Source organism: Diorhabda carinulata, chromosome 3 (genome assembly GCF_026250575.1).
Source record: "Diorhabda carinulata isolate Delta chromosome 3, icDioCari1.1, whole genome shotgun sequence".
In the NCBI taxonomy this organism is placed as follows: Eukaryota; Metazoa; Arthropoda; class Insecta; order Coleoptera; family Chrysomelidae; genus Diorhabda; species Diorhabda carinulata.
This window is the reverse complement of record NC_079462.1, coordinates 29,196,590-29,222,681: the sequence shown is the minus strand read 5'-3', so window position 1 is coordinate 29,222,681 and position 26,092 is coordinate 29,196,590. Positions and strand designations below refer to the sequence as shown.

Genomic DNA, 26,092 nt, shown 5'->3' with positions numbered 1-26,092 from the left:
TATTTGGTTTATCCTAAGTACTCTAGAAAACTCCTTCGGTTCTACTTTTTAGTTTGACTATTGCTAAGCGTATTTTCTAGTTTTTTCAACTTATAATTTATCTTTTCGATCTTCTATTTGTAGTTTGGTGTGTAGTACAATTAACGAAGCTCTGAAGCTTCAATGTTCCAGAACTGGCATAATGTCGAAAATACTTTTTCTTAAAGGTTGCTGGAATAAGAAAAAAATAAATTGTCTAGGTAGATATTATCTGAACATTAGGTTTCGAGAAAATTTACGGTGATTATCATAAATGATTTCCACGCTGGTTTTATCAAGATGGTTCAAAAGATTCACCATTTATGTGCGACAATGTCATATGATACTGCCAATTCCCCTAATGTATCCACTAAATCTTTGTGATTTTCGATAGCATCGTTACTTAACACTATTCATTTCGATACTGAGACGTATTTTTATCCAATTCTTGCATCTAACATAGGCATTTTCGGAATCATTATTTTCTAGCGTAAGTTTGTTTATACTAGTTCTACACCAATACTCACAATTACCATGTCTGACACGCGTTTCGATAACCAAGTTCTCGTCTTCAGAGACTGATGATAAACAATTTCTATTGGAACGTACAAGAACTAATAGTTGAAAAATACTTTTTCTGGAAAAAGAGAGTATTACTTCTTATAAAGCCCATTCGCTTACATTAAACAATCTACATAATAAATATAATTGCTCAATAATAATTATATTGGATATTTTGAATTAACGCAAACAACCACATAAATATACAAATCTGTGAAAGTTTGTTAGAAACATTGATAATTAAGTTCAACGAACCTCGCACGGATAAACACTTTAAGAAAATCTAATAATTTGGCTCAGATTCTTAACGTGGAAACGGAATTTCCTCCTACAAATACGATTCGTCTAAAAGGAAGACCAACCCAATTAAAGTATGAATACAGTGATGAAGTATTATCAGACCCTAAGATAAAGTTCAAAGTTGCTTTATTTCAGAATCTCAAACGAAACTCTTCAAAGAAGGGCTAAAAATGTTCTTTAACGAATTCGCCTTTTCATAAAATAACAATTTGTATTAATATGGAAGAGTCAATTCTAATTTTGCAAAAAAACATGTAATAGTTCTTATATAGTCACTATAACCTCATTTCAACGTTTCATAAACAGCAACAGCGCTTATTACTTACGTATTGATATCTAGTTAGCCTAGACCAGTTCTATGCATAAACAAAATATTGCGTTACCATAGCAACGAACAATAACTTATTAGAAGTGTCAGTGTAAAGTTTGACGTCAAAAAAGTGAACTAGAGTTACGCAATGAATTAAAAGAAAAAAGATGTCCACCGAAATTGTGAAAATCGAAAAAATGGAGTATCGAGCCATCATCAAGTACCTGTATTTAAAAGGGTTAGCAGATTTACAAAGATATGCTTAATACCCTTGGTGATCAATGTCCTTCGTATGCGACCGTGAAAAATTGGACTGCAAACTTCAAAAGAAGTAAATCTTCCATTGAAGATGATGACCGATCGGGAAGGTCAGTTGCTGTGTCAGTCCCCGAAAATATCGATGCAGTTCATGACATGATTTTATCAGACCGTCGAATTGGGCTAAAACGAATATCTGAAGCAATGAATATTTTATACGAACGCGTTCATCATATAGTTCACGTCAATTTGGACATGAGAAAAATTGCTGCAAAATGGATCCCCAAATGTTTGAATGCTGACCAAAAGCGTGCAAGGGTAGAAGCATTGCGATCGATCTGTGCTCGATTTGAAAACGATGAAGACTTCTTAAACCGAATTGTTACTATGGATGAGACTTGAGTACATTTCTAAGATCAAGAAACACAGCAACAATCGATGGAATAGCGACACTCTGGTTCTCCAAGACCTAAGAAGTTTCGTGTCCAAAAATCTGCTGGAAAGTTCTTTATCCAGTTTTTTGGGTTTGCCACGGAGTAATCATAATTGATTTTTTGGATAAGGGTAGAACAATAACTGGAGATTACTATTACACATTACTGACCACTCTACGGGAAAAAATTAAACAGAAAAGGTGTTTTGTTTTTGCAGAACAACGCCCCTGCACACAAATCTCATGTTGCCATGCAAAAAATTCGTGATTTAGAGTTTTGAACTACTGGGACACCCCCTTATTCACCAGATTAGGCTCCGTCCGACTCTTTCTTCAACGAAAAAAATTTTTAAAAGGTCGTAAATTTTCTTCTAACGAGGAGATAATTAAAGTTGTGGAAGCCTGGTTTGCAGAGCTAGAAGAAATATTTTTTTCGAAAGATCTAGAGACGTTGCAGGTTCCTGTAATATATGTAACCAATTAAGACGAGAATATATTGAGTATTAAAATATTTAGACATTGAAATTTTGTTTGGTTCCATAGTAAACTAAGAATTTTTCAATATATCCTCGTACATTACAAGTTGTAGTCTCAACTGGTGAAAGATTTTCCTAGAAGAACTTTGAACGAGAAATTTTAGATATTTTGTAAACGAAAAAATTGATAGAAAATTATAAAATTGAAGGGTAAGATATGTTCGATTTCTCTGACATAAGAGTAAGTTTGTGAAGAAAAAGTAAATATTTCCAATTTTTTATATTGCATTGAGGTTTCGTTACCTATTTTTTGCAATTTAATTCTGATGACAAAAAAATGTTTTATTCAATCCTCGGCTTCTATCGTTTCAATTGAGTAGGGTTGTCTGAAATTTGCCAACGTGACAAACAAACAAGATATCTCTTCTACAAGTGAAACTTCGAGATTAGGAAACAGGAAAAAGTCGGTGGTGACCAGTCTATATTTTGTCTATATTATCCTTGTCGATTTCTTTGCTTCCCTTATATAGTTCGTAATTCCTATGATTGGGAAATAGTATGTCTATTCGTTGCTTGACAATCCTCTTGCTTCACTTGATCTGGCATTGCATAATCGGGCCTTGGGGTTGATGCAGATTATAAATCGTGAGATTTTCTATAAATCATTCTTATTTTTTTCTTCTTCTCATTCCAGAATTCCGCAGCTCTTATGGCCGTAAATATGTTTTTCCTGGTAGTTTTTTTGTAACACTGCTGTAATATTCCTAGCATATTCTATCATTAATTTCTACTTTTTCTATTTCAGAATTTCCCATACTTCTCAGGTGTTAATAGGTTCCTGTCGCTTCCAGATTAAAAATCTTGGTTACGATGTCATTGATTATATTTTAAGTTTATATTGTCACTTAAGTGTACTTTTCTAGTTCCATCTACCCCATATCATGTTCCAATACCCCATGTACATTCTTGTTTTTTGCCATTTTCTAGTGATAAGACCATCTAGGAGTGCCAGCTGTTAGCTTTTATTAGGTTTTTATTATTAACTGTCTATGTTTGTGAATCCGTCATTTCAGATTACACATGTGTTATCCACGTTATCTTTGACTTGTAGAAATTATTGTCCAAGGCTTCTTCTTTAAATTTCTTCGTCAAAAAACTGGCAACAATTGGACTCAGAGGGCTTCTTATTGCCACACTATCTGTTTGTTCGTTAGTATCTGTCCTCCCACACGAAATAATATATTATTTTTCAGTAGTGTTAAAATAGCCCAGTAATATCACCCGGCAATAGTTGTCAATTGTCAAAGCCCACCAGCATATCTTCTTCATCGAGAACAACTTCATCTTTTATTTTGGATAATCGGTTGAATCCTCGATGAATCAATTACTATGGCCAACATATAATTGGAGTGAAGCTTTTATTATTAGGCAGAACCTATAAAGCTTACAATTGGTCTGTTTGTAATAATACCGGATAATTTCTGTTTAATAGCAATTTAAAAGACAAATGGCTATTTAACTGGTTGAATAAAAGAGAAGATTATTTAGAAAATTTATTTTTATTTGGTTTCGGAAAGTTGTTGCTACAAATGTTTGAACTTAAATATTTACACATGATAATTTACGTCTGTCTGATGTTGATTCAATGTAAAAAAGGAAGCTTGTCCAGTTCTAGACAAATTTAATTTCTAACTAAACCACTAAATACTATATGTGAATTGATTTTTCCAATACAATATGATTGTACACATAACCTACATGGTAGCTTGTCAACAACGAATGTGGATAAACTCTACTATTTACTTTGAACGGAATTAAATCATGAAAATCTCACTTAAATAAATGAAACGTTCAAATACACGCTTCACCGAGAAATGCATGCAAATATTCAGAAAAAAAAACAGTTGACAGGTGCACGCACACTCTCGTGAATTGGAAAATTTATGTCAGTTATTCCAGCATACCAACTAATTTTGATAAAAGAACTTTATAAAGCTACAATCCAAGCTTGTGGCTGATTACTAATTTTGTAGTAACTTACGTAGGCATGTGACTTATCCATACAAGAAGCGAAGCAAAAGTGTAATAACTTTGAAACTTGATTATTAGAGAAATTAGATTCTTAACAATGATAAGAAGTGATAAAAGGAAAAGTGGCTGGAAAAAAATGATTACGAAGTGTTTCGTTACTTTGTTTTTCTAGGTTCAATCAGAAACCATATATAAGCAAATATTTTTCATGATTATATGGAAAATAGCGTTATTTTGATGTACAAATATTTACCAAGGATGGAAATTATAATAGAAAATCAGAACAAAATCATGAATTTTGTCATGTTTTCGATACACCGGTAAAGTAAACCTCAGTACTGAACTATCCCCAAGAGAATATGCATAAGCATTTAGCATTTCTTGTTAACCTTGTGGAGATGTAGCATCAGTATGAGCTATTTGGGTGCGGCAGCATAACTTCCTTTTTTAAAAAGTTCGCCATTTAGTCGGTAGATGTCGTAACGGAGTGCTAGTGGTCTCGTTCGAGAGGGGGGACTATAAAGTTTTGTCCCGGCACAGTTCAGTCGCCATCATGCGTTGGAACAGTGAGGAGCGTGCGTTTGCCGTTGAGGTTTACTTTTCGAGCGGATGTTCTGTGATCGCAACCCAGCGCGCCTTTCGGAATCGCTTTAATTTAGCCCCCTTGGCCCCTGTCCCGGACCGGAAATCAATTGTTACGTGGGTCACTACGTTCAGACAAACTGCAAGTGTGACAAGACGAAGAACTGGAGTCCCTCGGCCCATTAGATCACCGGAGAACATTGAGTTAGTTAGAACTTCAGTGTTGCGATCACCACGGCGTTCTGCGCGCAAACATGCGTCTGCCCTTGGACTTTCCGATCGTTCTGTGAGGAGAATACTTCATGATGATCTTCATTTTCATCCATACAAGATGGCAATTGTGCAGGAACTTTCTGAACGTGACTTCAATTCTCGGAGGAACGCGTGTGAGGTTTTTCTGGAAGTCGTTCCTGAGGACGCTATTGTTTTTTTTAGTGATGAAGCCCATTTTCATTTGTGTGGATCCGTAAACAAACAAAACATGCGCTACTGGGCTGATACCAATCCTCGACAATTGCATCAACGGCCTTTGCATTCACCTAAAGTCACAGTGTGGTGTGCAATTTACTCACGTGGAATTATTGGTCCCTGGTTCTTTGAGGAAAATGAAGTCACAGTGACAGTGAATTCGCACCGGTATGTAAACATGTTACAGGAATTTTTTTTCCCACGGCTAGATGAGTTGGACTTAGGGGACACTTGGTTCCAACAAGACGGAGCAACGGCACACACTTCAAGAACATCGATGGCTGTTTTGAGGGAACACTTCCCAGAGCGCCTTATCTCAATTAGGGGCGATTTGGAGTGGCCAGCCCGCTCTCCCGATTTGACCCCTTGTGATTATTTCCTATGGGGTTTTTTGAAATCCCGTGTGTATGTGAACCGTCCAAGGACCCTACAAGATTTGAAGACGAACATCCAGGAAGATATTGCCAACATAACGCCTGCTATGCTGGCAAGAGTCATGACAAACGCCAGAAATCGGTTTACTCAGTGTATGGAGAATGGGGGACGTCACCTAACTGATTTGATCTTCAAAACTCAGTAAAACAAAACTTTATGTATGTGCCTGTATTATAAAAAACGAATAAAAATTTTCTGATTCATACAATAAGTTTTATTAACTTTTGAAAAAAGGAAGTTATGCTGCCGCACCCGTAATAAAAAGTTAAAAATCGTTCGAAAACAACATTCAATGATAAAATTATTAATATTCTATGACTTTTGACTAGGATTATACCATCAGCAACGTGCCCAAAGGCTTTTGGTGATAAAGCAACATCTGGATCCATCGTTTTTCGCCGATTTTTCGAAATCAATCGTGGTCGCATTTCCGTGAAAGTCGTCCAAAATCGGCTGTTGTCTATACATGTCCCAAAACACGTTTCCGAAACTATTATAATATTTGTGCAGTAGCGGTTTGAAACGAAAGTGTTTTTTTCTCGTGCCGAAAACTATGTGTGACGAAAAACAAGAGAAACGTATGAATCTCAAATTTCTCGTTAAATTGAAAAAAAACTCCGACCAAATTGTGCATATCCGCAAATAAGCATCCGGATGATTGCCGAGGCTGTAAACGCCGATAAAGAAATGGCTAGAAAATTTTTACACGACGAGTTACACATGACGAAAGTCTGTGCCAAGTTGCTGCCAAAAAGTCTGATTCCTGATCAAAAACTCTTGCGTCGACGGGTTTGCTCAGATTTCCTCGAATGGTTGAAAAGGTTAGAAAAAAATCTGCTTTGAAAAGGACCCGATTTGAATCGATAGAAGCGGTAAAGCAAAAAACGGCAGAGCTCCTAAACGCCCTCACCAAAGAAGACTTCCAGCACTGTTTCGATCAATGGAGAAAACATATGGACAGGTGTGTGTCTTGACTTGAAACATCCGAATGTAAAATAATTTTTATAATAAAACCCTTTTTCGTAACCAGTCTTGTTTTTTAATAGCCAGGCCTCGTATTCTCTCTATTTTCGATTCAAAAACCACAGTATTATTACGCATTTTTATATGTTATTATCCCAGTTTTCAAAAATTATTATACTCTTCAGCATCGAGTACAGGAATCAACTAACACTATATTTAGGAAACGAATTTATCCTGGCCTGTTTTCATCAGTTCAACTGTCTATTACAAACTGAACTATTTATAAACAATGTTGTGTTTTTATGGAAATACCGGCAAATGTTTTCATGTCCTTTAGATATTGCGTGGTAATCATCACCAACATGAAAAACTTCGACATATTACAATTCATAATTGACTTGGGTTATCATAATAACATTGAGAAATTATTTCTTACTACAATTGGGGATACAATTTGTAAGACATTGACTCTTTTAGTGGAGTAAAATTATTTTGCATTAAAATTTATTCAAAATATCTTTTACGGCGATCGAAAGATTTTGTGGTGGATCACAAGAATGCTTCGTCATTTGTGAAGCTCTCGACGCGATTACAACGACCACAGTCGCCATGTGGAAATTTCAAAAGAGTATTTCAGAGGCAGTGGATACCAATTACAGAACAGAAACAAAATCTCAACCGTTTTCCCAACATAAAGAAAAGTGGTAGTCATATTTTTTTGATGATTTGATTTTCTGTAGAAGAAATAATACCAATATACAAGATGACTATATCATTTCTGGTAGTTCCTGCTTACGTTCAAATTACAATGTAAAATTTTCAATTCTATCATATCCATTTCGCACCCTTCTGTTTCGTTATATTTTCTTTTGAAGAGTATAACAAAGAACTTGTAACTTATGCGAGCAATGACATGAAAACTTTCTTGAATATCAAATGAGCCGTGAATAATGTGACAAAAAGAAAAAGCAAAATATTTTCATGATGCATCTGTTTTTGTTAAAATTGTATCAGTATGTTTACGCATGATATTTAAATATTTCATTTTTCCCTTTCATTCTTACACATACAATAAGATGATACGTTTTTCTTAATATTGTAAAATTTCTACTTTGAGATGCGAAAATATGTTTTTCTACAACTGCTATGAAAAGTGAAGTATTTCTCATAGCTAACTTAATTTCAAAACCACATATTGCTCACACTGTGAGAAATATTATTTGCCCATTATTCGTGGTTTGATAAAAATCGCAATTTCCATTGAATATTGTTTTAGTAGGACATAATTATACCAATTTATAATAAATAATATGGATACTGACAGTAATGACGATTTTGATAATACTCCGCTAGAGATATCGCAAAAAGCAGTAAAAGTAACTTCAGATTTGTTGCTGGAAATTTCAAGAAAAAAATAGGAATTGGCATATGAGAAATTTATGGAATAGAAAAGAAGTACAAAAAAAAGATCTTTTTGGGAAACTGAATTTTTGGTATACTTTGAAGAGTTGTCGAAAACTTTAAAGGCGTCTACACTTTGGTCACAATTCATTGTTGCGAAGTACTCGCAGTATCAGAAATCACGTTCATTTTTGAAAATAGTCCGGGAGCTGGCAATCTCAAAAGACCCGTGATCGCGGAATTGCAAAATTTTTATATTAATCGCCAGCTATTAATTAGAGGAACAAAATGCACTCGGTAAGCGTCGATTTATTTGGCCGAAAGTATGAAAAAAAATAATTATTTTAAAAAAGCAAAAATGCTTACCCGCTTTTTTCCAGTCGGAAAGGCCTGGCTTACATATTTGTGTGATTGGGGGATGAAATTTCCTTCGTTCCGGAAACCTTTCTTTTCCAATTTGCTTATTTTTATGTAAATTTTAAAAATTTCGTGGTATGCGTGCCTAAAAACAGCCGGAAATATCGCGCAAACCAGTTTTAATCTATACGGACTCGATTCTCATCAATAGCAATAAGCCTTCAATCATCATCATTTCACTCTGTAATAAGCGTCCATATAACAATAAAAAATGTTATTTATATCTTAAATTTAAACTTGTAAAAGGATAAATAGAATCGAAGGTAATATGGGAATTTTTTCATTTTTATTTCACTTGATCAAAATATCCTAATCAATTTATTAATTTAAGATAATACAATAAACAATTTTTTATACTAAAGCAGAACATATTTATTATCATCATCACAATTATAATGTTTTTCATCCTCTGCTCGTCACATTCTTCATTATTTTCATGCTGCTTCAGAATTTCTTCAACTTTTAGTGGTGCCGTGAATTGCCATCCACATTCGGTTGGTAAACCGATTTTTTTTTTCATTAATTCACAAAATAAACCGTTTTTTATCGAAATCCGCTATGACGGAGAAACATTTTTGCTTTTTTTAAATATTTTTCTTATTTTTGGCCAAATAAATCGACACTTATCGAGTGCATTTTGTACCTCTAATTAATAGCTTCCGATTTATATAAAAATTTTGTAATTCCGCGATCGCGGGTCTTTGGGTCTTTTGAGATTGCGGGCTCTCGGACTAAAAGAAAGTCCTACAATTACGTCCCCAAAAAATCAGATTGACAAACATATAAAAGAATTAAATAATCATTAAAAATTCTATTTCAAATTATGGTAGATAGATATTTGTACTTTTAACCAATATATTTAAATCAATGGTCAATGGTGCAGTGGATGTTAGTGTGTCCACTTGGATCTCATTAGTCCCGAGCTCAAAACTTTCGGGAGGCAAGAATTTTTTTGTAAAATTGTAGTATCTAGATATTTTAGTGGATTTGAATTCAGCTTTATGAAATTAGATAATACGAAAACAAAGAAGCTGTAACGGGAGAATTTTATGAGATATATAAAAAATATGCTACTCTTCGACTAATTGGAGAATGGCAGTCCAGTATCGACGCAGAAGGATACGTCGAAGAGTCCACTTGCTGCAAAATATACTATTATATACACTTTGAGTGGATATTTTTCTCATAGTATATCAAAAAGATTCAGATTTTGTTTGCTGTTGAAAATGAGAACAGAGGACACAACAGATTTTTTTCCATTATTACTATAATTGGAATTAATTTATATCCAATTCGTCCCTTGTTCAAATCAGATATTCTAAACAATGGAACATATTATGATGAAATCCAAGAAGATTTAAATCGGTCTACGTTATTCGATGAAATTTCATCTAGACCTATCGCAAGTAGTAGCTAGCACTGTTGCTTTTTACTTTGAAAAACGATTTATCAACCTATCGATTAATTGTACATATTCACTTTGATTTAAGTAGTAATATTGTGTCAGCTCTATTTTATTATAATATGAAAATTGTTGATAACTATCTGGAGCTAGAGCAAGGTGGATGATACGAGATTTGCTACATAAGTTTTGAGATAGAGGAATAAAAACATACATTTATAATTCGATATGCCTTTTTTTTCATAATATTCAAGTTCAATACACTTTCGCATGCGTTTGAACCAATTAACGAAAAATTTTTCCCATTTTAAAACATGTTTTTTGGAAGGATCAACCTCTTCTTCTGGTATAGAAAATAGTTGACGACCTCGCAAGTTATAATTGATCTGCGGCCATAAAAAGAAATCATTGGGTACCAAACAAGGACTGTACGTCAAATTATGCTATATCCAACGTGAACAAATCTTTTTGACAACCAAATAATTATTAATGTATGCGGGTGGAACTAATGCCCAAATATGCCTCAATCTCACGGTATGTATGACGATCTTGCGATATCAGTTTACGCACAGCATCGATGTTTTCTGGCGCAACAGCCGATTTTGGACGACCTTCACGATATTCATCCTGTAGCGATGTGCGATCAAGATTGAATTCGGAAAACCAACGAAACACGCTAGCTCGAGATGGTGGATCATCAACACAAGTCGAAGCGAGTTGATCGGCACATTACTGTTGGTTTAATCTACGCCGAAACTGTTTAAAAATCATCGCACGAAAATATTCGCAATTTATTTCCATTGTTTGTCCAAGATGAATGTTCAAACAACTCAAATAGCACTAGTGACAATTATAAAAAGAGAGATTCAATAATGAAACTTCATTATATCAAGACGTGTTTTATTACCTCTTCTAGAATCATGTGAACGCAAGAACTCATCATTTGGTGACCCTGCTATGTTGAGAATATGTTTATGAAGATTTACATCGCAATTCTACAATTACACTTCCCACCAGTAAAATATATTCGCAATAAATCTTCTAATACACCAGATAAAAATTTAGATATCAATTAATTACATTTGATGTTCAAATATAGTTTGAAATAATTATCAGCCGCATAAGTGTTGTAATAAAATCAAATTTGCGAATAAATGTTCACTGTTTCTTCACCCCAGTTAGTTTAAATCCTAATTGACATACATATTTGTCACCTTATTAAATATTAAGCAAATTTTCTACCTTTCGTTACATTATATAACATGCATATGTAGCAACCGCGCGTGTTTCGAAGAATCGATAAAAAAACTTTTTCTCTTGACAATTAACTATGATCTATGCATGATTTATCTTTAGCGATACATGCGATTTTATAAGAACTAGAACAATCGCTGCTTTGATAGAGTTGGTTTGTTAGTTCAGAGCCAATTGTTATAGCTACAGATTCTTATCTTTATTATCATAACAAAGAATATATAACAAAAAAACAACCGATAAGGGTGAAATTAGTATCCTTTTAAATTGTAATAGGTTATGTCAGTATTGTAGAAAACTGAACTAACGATTTCTATATTTTGGAGAAGTAGAAAGGGCTTATTAGCGCATGCAAGTGAAGCTTGTATTGCGTTAAGGGGTATCAGCATCATCCTCCTATCGAAAAGATTGTAAATAAAAATAATAAATAAAAATAATATTGATAATTTCTTATTGATTTATTTTTCCGAAGCCGATTAAGATGTGAAGTTACTATCTAGCATCAAAATGTTCATTTTTTTTTGTTCTCTGAAGTATCAGTAACATATCATCTTCTTGTATCATCATCAATTGTTAAGATTGTCCTATTTAAAGTAGATACGATCCACCCTGAAACTGACTGCATAATGGTTCTTCATTTGGCTCTTCTTCTGAAAATTACACATTTTATTGATGCCATAGTTGAAGAAGAGCTCTAAATTTGAAAATTTATACTTAAGCATTTTTGATATCAAATATTACCCCCTTAAAAATAAAGTTAATCTAACCTTTCCTTTTCTCAATTAAGGGAAGCTCAATCAACTTTTCGTGTAACCCCAATCCAAAACTCCCGAAAACGATCTTTTTTCAGACTTTAGAAAAAATATATTAAAAGCTAGGGATCCGACGTTCATATCATACATTAAGTAGCCTCTGACACAATAACCAAAAAGTTGCATTTGGCTCTGTTTAAATGCAAGACTTGATCAATATTTGGGATTTGCATGTAGAAACAAGCCAAGTTTATCAAGCTTAACAAGAGGACAGTCTATTAGATATCACCCTAACAATCTAACACTACAAATACTATTATAGCAATTTCTTGCGAACATAGCAAAATTTATTAAGCATCGATATAAAAGAATAGTACGAGTACGACCCATCCTATTAACAAATTTCCTGGACTTCGAATTTAAACATACGAACAATTGAAAAATTATTCAATAACTTAAATTTTTATTATTTTATTACAAACAAAACACACTAAAACTGAATATTAAACCATTTTTGAAGTTAAAAACGGTACATTAAATGTCTTTTTACAAGATGGGATCAGTACGAACACTTGATGAAGGCTAATACGCATATCGTATCATAATTTAACCATACTTCTGGCTTCTCTCTAGGGTTCAATTGCCTGTTCGCATCTTCCCACTTCCGTGGGTCTGCGCTATAATTAAAAAAAATTAGAAAATGTCAAATACATAAGGCTCTGAGTAAATGAACAACTCTAAAATTGTTCTATGAGTTTTTAGTCAAAGAAAAATTTGATAAATCTTCCTCCCGACAAATATCAAATGCGTACAATATTTAATAATACTTGAAATAATCGATTTATTAATGCTGGTAATGCCGACTAGTAGAAACTGTCTCTAACAGAAAATTTATGACTAATAATTTATTGATTGGTGAAACAACTCTATGTGATTCCTAAAAAGAAAGATCTATAAAGAACTGCTACAAAAACACAATGTGGAGCTATTTAATAACTCCCTTAATGTTTACAATGCTCTATACGAACTTAATGTTTAAAACATTGCTCAAAGTCCTTTTAGACTCCTTCAAGCCACCTGCTGCTTCCACTATCTTAGTTTCAGTAAAGTAGTTTTCCTTGTATTATAGATTATAGGAAACAAAAAGAAATTCCACGTCACAATTTTTGACGTATACTCAAATCTTTGTAGTCATACGATATTTGAATTTTAGATTGTAACAGAAGCTAAATAAATTTAAGTAAATATGTCGCGAAAGTTCACAATTAATTGATTTCTTATGAAGCACATTAAGTAATTTTTTAAAATCGACAATCCTCGTAAAAGTATGAATATTTGTAAAAAAATTATAACAAATATGTTTCTCTGTAATATATTTTAGTCTGCATAAAACACAAAAACCATAATTTATTGAATATGTGAGTGAATTCTGTAAATAAAGGTCTTCTCCATTCATTTCACGTTCAACAGAAATGAGAAAATCTTAAAAACAGTTGGGTTGAAGTTTTTTCGCTAAAAGGATATATGATAACGAATTTCGGTAGGCAGAAGATGAAATACATCAGATAAATTAAAAAGACTCAGGTTCCGATGGTTGTTACGTATATTTCTGCTTTTAGCAACATTATGTGTTTATAATTGTTACTAATATTTCTTCTGTTAATTCTAAGTCGGTGAATCACAATATTGGTGTTCGCATTTAATTGCAAAGTGCAATATCTAAGTGATTTGATCAGTGATAAAACCCCATCCTAAAACAGAATAAAAAACTGATATATAAATTTCAATTCACTCGAGAAAGATATAAAACCCGTCCAAAACTTATTATTGTGCTCGAAAACATCGATACCTTGCTCTAACTGATCAAGTCACATGATTAGTTGCCGTAGAAAAATTGTTCCCGTTGAAACGCTCAAAACCTGACCTGGAGAAAAAATTTAATGCGTAATAAACACAATAAAGTCCTGATTTCGCACCCAATGACTTCTGGTTCCCGCTCAAGATTCTCGTCACTTTAAAGTGTCGTTTTTGCATTCAAAATGCGTATTCAGGAGATACCTTAGTTGGAAAATTGATAAAATATATTAATAACGTTAGAGAAGTTGTTGTAAAACAGAAATACTCGTTTCGATGATAAATAATTGTTTCTACACGATTAAACTGATCATATGAATAGTAACTTTTGTACTACAAAAAAGGACAAACTAATTACTTTGATTTTTAATTTTTAATCACTTATTCTTGATTTTATGGAGAGAAATATTCTAGTAGGCTCATTTTTAAACTCAAATGCATTGAACTAAGTTAAAGATTGGTTTAAAAAACTTTATTTTAGAAAGCTTATTTTTTGTTGAAAGCTTTGACACGATCAGTCATTGGATTTATGAAGGTACTACTACCACACTTATTGTCTCACCTTTTTACAATGTTATAGGAAGGATTCACCACTGGAAACCTACGAAACTTGGCAATGCAATGAAAAAGACAAGTTGCAGCCCTTAGTACAACTGCGAGAAGCGGAAATATCGAGCGAGATATTTGCAAAAACCCTGGGGTTAAAAATCAGAGTCAGACTCAACAAATACGGAATTCCTAAGGGCAAATTGTAATGAAAATTAAAGCTTTTGTCCATTTTGGTTTACATATGTCGTATAATGGATGTATTATGGCCACGTCTAGCATAATAACCATTGAAAAATGAAAAGAATGCAAAAGGTTCAATATCATATTCTTTATATATAGAGGTTTAAGGTTTTATATTATCAAAACTGTTCCTTACAGTAAATAATAAAATAGCAGTAATATTATAAACTAATGTACATCGCATTTAAGGTTATGACAGCGCTATATCTTCGTTATTTCGAAGAAACTCGGGATTAAATGACCAAAACAACAAATATTTACTCTATTGGTGCACATTATTATAAATGAACAAGATAAAAATTGAAAGCTGGTTATATAAAATATGGACACACTGTAGTATCGTCAATTAACTTTCTGATTTCTATCAAAAAATGGTTAATCCATGATTTTGTATCCTTATAACGTCTCTGTCGTCAAAAAGGATATAGCGCTTCCCCTTTGTACGTTACTAGGAAAAAAATGTGCCTCTTGCAGCGTTACGACCCCCAAGAGTGATCTACCTCAGAAAGCGGTTTATCCCCGTCGAGCTAAATTATTTCCACAGATTTTTGAAGGTGAATGTATACACATAACAGTTTACGTATTTATTTAATCCAACAAAATTTCACGAAATATGTACAGGGATTGTCTAAGTCTATAATAAAATTTAATAATCTGAAACAATTTTACGATTAATAAAAATTGTAAACCATCCAAGATAATATTGAGACATTGAATAGAAAACATGGTGATGTGTTACTTAATAATGTATTAATTTTTTGTAGTACGAAAATTTTTAAATAATAATGGAAATTTGAGTACAATATTTGAACAAATGGATTAAAATATTTGTAGCCAGAGCCCAAACTAAATACTGAACCTTGAAAAAAATCAAAGAGAAATTTTCAAACCTCTCATCATTATAATAAATAAAATTTGGCTTTCAAATAATGATGAATCCCGGTAACAGTCCACCTAAAAGAACTTACAAGCCTTTAAACATTGTACCGTTATCGTTTCCCCTTTTATAGAACGCTTGTGATAATAATAAAAAACTCTGGCTTGTATTAAACAATGTATCCCTACAGACTCATAGAATAAATTTTTTGATATAATTTTTTTTTATTTTTATTTGAAAAACAAATTTAACAGCGTTATCTTCCTTAAAAAAGAAAGCGAGTTATGTTATTTTTTAAACACCCTGTAATATCTAACTAAATTTGGAATTCCAATAACTCATTAACAAATACAAACAAATTCTGGAAAACGAGAATAAAACGAAAGAGAAGTTTTAGCAATAAATACTCCTCAATTAATTGAAAATAGCTGTTTTTTTGTGTAACCAAAATCTAGAAACCATTTAATTGAAAATATTGATATTTCTTTCATCTTCATTTCTTCAACGATTTGAATATATTTTACGGATAATCCACGATCCAAGTATCAATGAACTAATTTTTTACTACCCATTTGAATTTATAAAAGACGTCGGGGAAACATTGTTTTTCACAAATAGTGTTGAATCGAAAACAAACCTTTGATGATTCTGAAAAGAAAAATAGTTTGTTGCGATTACTATTTGCAAGCCATGTAATATCACAAAACAAAACGTTTTGTTTGAGTAATAGAATAACAAAAAATTCAATCTCTGTTGATATGAATGTTTATTTTATTCAAATGAATAAAAACGTCATCCTAGTCGTTGTGGAATAAATTCGTTATGAAAAGTTCAATTCTGGAACAATAGTTTCGAAATCTTCTCATTTATTCGGAAAAAATTCTATATGTAGAACATATATAAAGCATGCAAATATTTTATATATATTTCGTTATTAAAATAAAGATTTTAATACCTTATATAGATATATATTTCGACTTGACAATAATTTCTTAACATGATGCAATGCAATGCAATATTAGATAAAATTTGAGGTTAGAAATTTGTTCATTTTTAGTGTTTACAGAGACTTGCATGCAATTTCTTGCACGTTGTATTTCATTATGTCAAGCGGCCTTAAGTTTTGTAAATCGAATAAAGTAAACAGTAACCAGGTCCTATTCTAAAAATAATTTTAAATATTTTCCTCTAAAACGGAATTTAAAATTATGTTTTAATAAGGAAGATTTCAAAGAATCTGAAAGAAAAGACCATGCGATTCCGAAACTGTTCAGGGAATAGGAAGAACTGATGAAAGGAAAGAAAGTGAAAACGGCGATGCTAAGACAGGGAGACATAACGATTAAGTTGAAGGTTTAGTCTTACTACTATTAATAACACAAAAATTAAACATGTTGAAATGAAAAATTAAACTCAAAACACGAAATCTTCGCATTTGTACACTATCGTGATTGCTGTTAATAAAATATAACTGTGAAAAAAACGATTTAATTACCAAAACTAGTAGAAGAAAACGGAAATTCGTTTTTTCTGCATTAATATTTCTGATATTTAAATAAATGAAATGAAATAAACATTTACTGACATGAATGAATATGAAGCAAGGAGATTGAGCAGGAGTATTTATAGGAATTCATCACAACAATAACCATTTTTGGGTGTCTTATAGAATTGGTATCGACATTTTTAGAAAGGTTGTTTGTGAAGCCGTTTCGATTTCTAATGAGGTATCTCCGATTTGACGACAGAACAAGTAGAAATGTTCGTAGAGACAAGCTGGTATAAATCTATTTATTATATATTTGTACTAAGCTGTAGAAAATAATATTATTCAGACCAAAATGTTACAATTGAAATATATTAACCACATTCTTTGCCAAATATGAAGTTATGGTGGCAAATGATACTCAAGCAAAATCTTAGGTCTATAACATAATTCGTGCGGTTTGATAAGAGATGGCGAAACTTGTATATTTCATCGTTCCAATATTCCAAACCTGCGTTGGAAAACTACTGTTATTGTATGTCAGTATATGTCATTTATTTGAAGCGTTAACAACAATATTTTTTTTTCACTAAAATATGTCGAACTATGTACCTGAAAAAGTGTTTTGCGGAAAGTTTTTCGTCATTACTTTAATATGAAGAGAAATGCTGCCAAAAGTCATCGTATTTTGGTGGACACGCTCAAGCTGAGCGAACGTGACAAAAATGGTTTGCACGATGTAAAAGTAGTGATTTTGGCTTGGAAGACGATGAACGCCCTGGGCATCCAAAAAAGTTGATGAAGATGAAGAACTGGAAGCGTTACTCGATGAACATTGTTGCCAAACACAAGAGGGGCTTGCAGAATCTTTGGGTGTCACTTAAGCAGCCATTTCAAAACGTTTAAAAACAGCTAGATATATTCAAAAGCAAGGAAATTGGGTCCACGTGTTGTTTAGCGAAAGTAGTTACTTTATAATAAATAATTATAGGGAAAGTAACTAAATAGAAAGTAATCTGTGATATTTTAATAAGTTAGTTCAGTATTAGTGAATAATTAATTATTGTATAAGTTAGTCTAATTGTTTGATTAAATGAAATAAGTAAGAAACAGTGTTTATAAATTCACCCCATCGATAGAATTAGTATAAATAAATAACAAAAAAAAACATTACAATACGGTTTGCTTCTCCATAAATAAATAAGAAGAAATTCACAATAAAAGACAGAATATTTTTCTTAGAAAGCTGCAGTGATTAAAGGTTGAAGTTTAGTTTGTCAACAATACCATCGTGACTAAAACTTGAGCAAAATTATCAGTTATTTTATACCATATATCATTTTTGATTGTATGTTAAGCGTGACTTGTTTGTGGATAAATTAATAATTTAAGCGACCGCGTTTTCTTAAATAGAAAAGAGCATGTTTAAGTTTGTCGAAAATTCTTTGTAAAGTTTCCATAAACTTAGAAGCACTTATGCGGGCCAATTTCTCTTTTCTACAAAACAATTCTGACACTTTTCGAACCTAGCTACATTTCTAAGTCTGGTTAAGTGGATGCTTTTTACTTGTATAACGGACTATCGCTCGGATGCCTTAGGATCCTACTCTAAAAAGTTTTGATGGAACAAGAGAGAGCTTGTAGGGGAATAGTTGAATAAAAGTTTTCCATTAGAACAGATTTTGGTGATATCCAAAGTATTTTAGTCGTCCATCTATAAATCAGTTTCAAGTTCCCACTGCGCAAAGTAACTTGACTAAATTATACCTATTGTTTGTTCTTTCATTTTCAAACAATACCCTTCTACGCAAATTTTAATTTAATTATGAATGTAATTTAATTATACAGTAATGTGATACAACTAATACAGCTTCCCTCTACAGAATTCTTTGCGTTCTAACAATTGATGTTTCTAATTTTTTTGCTTTTGTACTAATTTTATGAGCTAACTTGAATAGTTTGATCCTCTTGAGTCGTTGACTAAAGACCACAGCTTCCAGGAACTGGATTGCCTCGAAGTTATATGATCTGCACAAAATTACATTCAAGTAGTCAATACATTTCCTCAAATTTTTGTCTAGCTCTCATTTTTTTTTTGAGACGTGAGTGTAGGTTGCCGCAGAAATCTAGGTATTCACCATTGTAACATGGTATTTGGATAATGTTTAGGTTAACGCTAATGCAATAAGTTTTATTCTCCATTTATCAGTTCCTAATATGAATACCATGGAAACTTATTATGAACATGTTCTATTTTCATTTCGAAGACTCTGTGTGATTATATGAGTTATTTACAAAAATTCAAAATAATCATACTCAAGTCTTGAATACAGAGTATAGAGATGCAATTTCATTCGCTAGTTTTTTTATTGATCTAACATTATTACATCAACCCCAATTTCCATATTCTAGGTACGCACATCATCCAAATGACGCTTTTATTGCTTTCTGGTCTAGAGATCTTCATAAGAACCCCCAATGTCCACATTCTAGATACCCACATCACCCAAATCAAGCTTTTATTACTTCTGGTCTAGGAATCATTATATGAACTCAAATTTCCATATTCTAGGTACGCACATCATCCAAATGAAGCTATTATTGCTTTCTGGTCTAGAGATCTTCATAAGAACCCCCAATGTCCATATTCTAGGTACCCACATCACCCAAATCAAACTTTTATTACTTCTGGTCTAGGAATCATTATATGACCCAAATTTCCATATTCTAGGTATTCTCATCATCCAAATGGAGTTTGCATTGCGTGATGGTTTAAGAATCATTACATTAACCTCAATTTCTATATTGTTTGTATGTACATCACCAAAATTAAGCATTTATTGCTTTCTGGTCTAGGGATCTTTAAAAGAACCCCAATATCCACATTCTAGGTACCCACATCATCCAAATGAAGCTTTCATTACTTTTTGGTCCAGGAATCATTGCATGAATCCCAATTCCTAGATGAAGCTTTTATTGCTTTCCGATCTAGAAATCATTAATTAAGTAAATGTTTTGTTAGAATAATGTTTCAAAATCAATCAATACTTACAGTAGCTACTTATTTTGGATTTGTAGCTCTAATATCGTTCAAATTTTAGTATTAAATGATATTCAGATATATCTTCTTCGATATCTTGGTAAACCAGAATATCATTTTATTCCAGTAATGCATAAATTATGTGATAGTTGTAGATAAATCAATTTATTCCTTACTCATTGTATATATTGAAGTTTCTTTATTTAATTTTAGAGTCTTTACTTTGTTTGTGTCAACTACGTATTCTCTAAAATGTTATTATTTCTTTACAGCTTATTGACAATGGCACATTTGTGGAGAAAACAATCGAAATCATTGAAGAACAAGATGCGGTGACCACGATGTCAATACTGGTTATAGGTTAGTATATTTTTTAAAATGAAAAATTTAAACTCAATACCACTCACTATAAATTGTACTAATTAATGCATCTAAATGTTCTTGATTTTAGGTCTTTTCTGATTCAAAATTAGTTTTTTAAAATAGTTTTTGAAAGATAGTTAAAATTGACGTTTAGACTTTTCTTTAAGTCTTTATCAAAATATGATATTGACACTGACAATTTACTTATTTATATTGATCTATATAAATAATCAATTTTGAAACAGAAGAGACCTAAAATCAAGAACATTTAGATGCATTAATATCTCAAAAGGTCCAAGAAATAAGAAATTAAAGAAATTTATAAATTGTACTCGATACGTTCCTAATTCTAAATTGATTTGGTACCTAATACACTATTGTTACGATCAAGTTCCCTAAGCCGGCCCTGTCCAGCAACTATGGAATTTTAAAAATTGGGCGAATTCGCGCGGTGCCTTTTACGTTTTTAATAAATGACGGAACTCGTTTGATGTTTATTTGTATATAATTGTATATAATAAGAAAGAAAACTTTTATCGCATATAATAACCACCTATGACGAGGCATTGAGAAACGTAGAAGAAACTTGGGTGAAAGCCAAAACTCGACTAAGCTAGAATTTCTAGATAACTTTGTGATATTCATAGTGAACATACTGGTAGCAATTAATACACCAACACTCACAATTACACATCCTACCACGCGTTTCGAATGCTAGTTAAGGTCTGTTTATTGTCCGCGGGAGAAGATTTTGGAATTGTAGGAGTATCCTATTGATAAATTTCTTACATGGACATCAAGGCAACCTATCACAAACCGCCACAAACAACTGCAACGTAGCAATATAACTGTTTTTGTTTCAATAAATTTTGTTTATATGTACTTGTATTTTTGACTGGACGTATAAAAATCGTTATACAAAACCTTCAACTTTCCGCACTCTTTCTTATATCAGCACTTAATTGGCAAAGTTTGTTGAATCAAATTTCGTTATTTTGTTTCTAAATAATTACAAAAGGAAGTCACGCTACCTTGAATGTTTGACTCCATTACTAGATAAATCGCATTTCAACCTCAATGTTTTTAATAAAAACAAATACCGTATTAAAATGATTTTCTACTTCATGAGAATCTAAATTAGATTGAAATATGCTAAGCCTGTTTAAAGTTAAGAAGACGAGGACGTTAGAAGATAAAATATTGCAGCGTTGTCTTGTTGTTGTTTTTTCTTCACTTTAGTGTAAAAAGGTCTCTAGATGACAACTATTGTTTCCATTAGCCCAACTTTTTCACCTAAACTGTTGGATAATTGAATATTAAAGTTCAATTTATGAACTTTTCTACTCACGCCCGCACTGACGCCCTCGTTCGCGAAGTGTGATTTATAAACACAAACGCCCCCGCTCGCATTCAAGTCTACGCCGAATTCGAGCTGGTAGATGGCCAACTTTTATGTTAGATCCTTAGCTAATGAAAACAGGTATCCAGGTCATATGACCATAGCAGCAATAACCAAATTCAACCATAACTAGAATAAAAATAACATCAACAAATCTATAAAATGCTGAAGCTTGAAACAAATGAAACGGGGGACGAGATTTTTCTTTTAGCATGTAAAAGATATATCTAATTTCGAAAAATATTTTGTGATTTTAATGGAATGATATTTTGAATTGGTCCAATTAAATCCTCAACGACAATGATAGTCGAGAAGAGTTTGTTAACCGAACTTAAATTATAAAAATACAATGTAGAAATCTAAGAGGTTCAAAACAAGCGCAGATACTTCTGAAAAACGTAAACCACAGAATATCTATCTAATTAATGTACTTGAGTAAAGATAAACTGGAATATTGGCAAGTATTCTAACCGGAACTTGTCAACTGAGAATGAGACATCTTTTAACATAGTTCCTGATTGAGTTACTATTCATAAACTCAGATACCTGAGAGTTTATGAAAACAGTTTCTATAAGTGGAAGTTGTTTCTACTAAGGAAGATAGAATGGTAATGCTTTCTCTATCCTCCGAGGCTCCAGCTTGGATCTGCGCATTCTCAAACATGCGTAACCTGAACGAGGTGTCTGGAACGAGACAGAAAGTAGTATATTGTCAGCACCTTAATAATGGGGCATTCCTTCCTGTTTAAACTGTCCATTTAGATTTCTTTATAAAAGACAAAAGTCTTTTATAAAACGATCCTACATTTTTGAATTGATTTGAAGATAGTTATGGTTATTGCGACATAACCAGCACCTAAGTAGCATAGAGTCAAACAATATATATTTTAGTTCAGTTTAGAATAGATAATTCATCTGAAAATTAAGTTTATGAATACTGTTTTGTACTTGTTGTTGAAGTATTGGATGTTGGAGTCGTTGAATTTTTCACAACATTTTATCAATTTTGTATTTATCATAAATTTGCTACAAACCTTTTGTTTGATATACACATTTACTATTTGAAACCAATATGAAAAAAAAACTCGTCGTGGTATTTGTTGTGCGCCATTAAATTTAAACGTATCGATTACATTGAACAAATTCGATGTTTTGTGGTAAATGAAACCTTCGTTTCGTTATCTGGTTGCAAAGTCTCCGCATAAATTTTCATACAAATTGCCACTTTAGATTCGACACTTTTTAATCATGTGAATTTGCTTGTGTTTCTTGATACGGATTGTTCTTACTTTGCTGACACTTGCAGATCCTGAAGCAAGGAACAAAAAATGTAATGAAATTACAATGAGATTCGCGCTTTTTCGAAGTTCAATTTACTGAGAATTTCATTTTGAAATGTGGAGAATTCCATTCCTTGTGGGTTTAATTAACTTTTAACCAACATTTTCATTAATTTTTTTGTTGACCGTTATTCGCATGACCCCTGATAGGAGCTTTTTAGTATATGAAGATTTTATTTTTGTTGTATGAAGAAAGTTTTGATTCTTCAAGTGCTTCTAACAATGCTTCAAAAAATGCGTTTAAAAATCATAGAATAGTTCAGAACAGTATCAATATTTCATTTTTTAAGTAGCTAAAGAGATTTATTAATTCTGATTTTCTGCATTTGCAATTGATGTTACAATCTTCTGCTATTTCCAATAAAGCTCCAAATTTGTTTCGTTAATTTGAAATGTCAGTTAAAGATGCAAGATTCATTAAAAATTGTACATCTACTTTGCTACGTTTTTCTTGGTATTAAACTTACAATCTAATGTATTAGATGACAGTTAGTCTGGTTTCACTTCAAGAGTCCTACGGATCCAGTTTCAGGTCGTATCATATTTCTCTTCATCAGTTACAGGAGCATTAATCACTGACTAGTTACTGACAAAAACTTATTTACAGCTTCGAAAATATTCGTACTCTAAACTGTACCATGAGAATAATACAAAGTGGGGCTCCATATTTGTATCCAGTAGGTAAATAGGTAGATGTAACCAATGTGGTGGTATAAATAAATAAGTATAGTGTGGAATACGATGGAAATTGCGAACTACCAACTATAATGGAAGGACATAACTTTCCACATCCATATTGCTGAAAAGACTAACAAGGATGCCTGAAAATCTTTCGAATTCCGTGTGGATACAAGAATCAATGTCATAATTGCTATATATTCGCGAATAGATTACAACCTTAGGTTGAAAAAACATAACACAACTTCCATTTCGGCTTCAAAAATCTAATTATAACAGCGTTTTATAGATTTTAAACAGGCATATGATTTTAGTTTGGATGTTCCTTACGATATTGGCCGTCGGCAATAACTAAAACTAGTTGATACTTCTCCAACTCGAGGGGTTACTATCTTCAGAAGTTGTTCGCCAGCTCGAGGGGTTACTATCTTCAGTTGCTTAATGTTTCGATTGATTCTGACTGTCAGAATCGGCCGAATAGTCCTAGAAATATTCAAGCAATAGATGGCGGCCTGAAAGCCTTACAAATTGAAGCATATCATTATATGTTTAGAGAAAAGTTGTAGTATAATTCAAATGATTTAAAAGTATCCGGAAAAATAATAAGGATTTTTTAAATTACTTTGACACTCACAAAAGCTGAAGTTAATACAAAGAGAAAGCTTTCAAGAAACTTGAGAATCCACACAGGATAACTACTTTTTATAACCTTTATTTGGAGCACATAATGAGCAAACATCACAAATTTTTGCATCCGCTGGTGATATGGATTTGATGTCAAGAACATAAAACTGAAGAAGAGGTACGGGCTTTGGGAGTTTTAGTTAACCATGGGAGAACTGTATATATTGTGATGGAGAGAATAGAGTAAAGATGCAATAAATTGTGAAATTAGATTAAACTGAAATGGAAGCGTGAATTGATTCAAGTACCTTGACTCAATAATTGCTGAAAGTAATGAATTAAATATAGAAATAGAATGTAAGCTGACTATTGGCAATTGACGTTATTTTTAACGTCATCAAGCTGAAAATCAGTAAAATTGTTTAAAATACATTTGTCAAAGGTAAAAAAAATGAGTTTTTACAACTTTCAGTGAAATGGTGAGTTTTGTCATAAAAATACCTTGGACAGAAATTGTAGATCATAAAATTATCTACAAAAAATGTATTCAAACTTTTTTCTACGAGTCACCGTTTCTGAGATATAATGATTCAAAAATTTGTAAAAGTTGTCGTATTTAATGGTTTCACCAATATATTTTCAGCAGTAAACTTTTCTTGCAACATTGAAATGAACCGAGACTTGTGAGTATTTGTAAAAATTTCTGTTGACTGGTGGGAACTGCCATAATTTCATCAAATAAATTATCAATTGACGAAGATGTTGCTAAAGTTCGAGGATGTTGTTCTGCAGCTTAGGTATTTCTCGTGCAATCATTATAGCCATTAAAAACGATAGTAAATCTGAAATATTATAACTTTTACAACTTTTCTGAATCGTTATATCTCAGAAACGGTAGATCGTAGAAAAAAAGTATTGATACGTTTTTTGTAAATAATTTTATGATCTACAATTCTTGTCAAAAGTATTTCTATGATTATAGTTACCGTATTGCTGATAATCGCGAAAAACTCTTTTTTTTACCTTTGACCTTGAATAAAATGTTTTCCATACATGGGGAACATTCAAATTTTATTTTTAATTGTATATTAAACAATTTCACTGATTTTCAGCTTGATGGGAATATATGTAGCTTCATTCTTAGTTTTTGGTCTGATTTGACCGGGTCATAAACTACAAAAAAATTTAACTGAAATTATATAAAACAATTATTAGATCTACTATTCAAAATCAGTGAAAAATGATTTTTACTTTTGAAAGGAGAATTCTGAGAAAATTAATGGAAAAAATTCAGAGTTAACTGAACTTTAGAAAGAAAAAGGCATAGTAAAGAGAGGTTGGATGTCCAGATAAAATAGAACAAATATCCGGTGAAGTTTTCCAATGGACAATAGGGCTGAAGAGTAAATAAGTAAGATAGGTATGTGAATTGTGAAATAATTCAGGAAATGTTACAGTTTTTGTATTGGATACCGATGAATTGGAAATCAATATAATTTTCTTTAATTGCCTTGGGCTTTTCGTAACAATAGTGTTGCTAAATCATTGTCAGATTTCTATGCTAAAAATGACTCAATTCAC

General features: G+C 32.3%; 1 protein-coding gene across 1 annotated transcript in view; it reads left to right on the top strand.

Annotated features, from left to right (window-relative positions):
* LOC130891639 (dopamine receptor 1) overlaps window positions 1–26,092 on the top strand; it is a 250,106-nt gene that overhangs the window by 181,689 nt on the left and 42,325 nt on the right. The window contains exon 3 of the mRNA XM_057796486.1: window positions 20,380–20,467. Within this exon, the coding sequence (XP_057652469.1) occupies window positions 20,380–20,467 (88 nt within the window). The remainder of the gene's footprint in view (window positions 1–20,379; window positions 20,468–26,092) is intronic.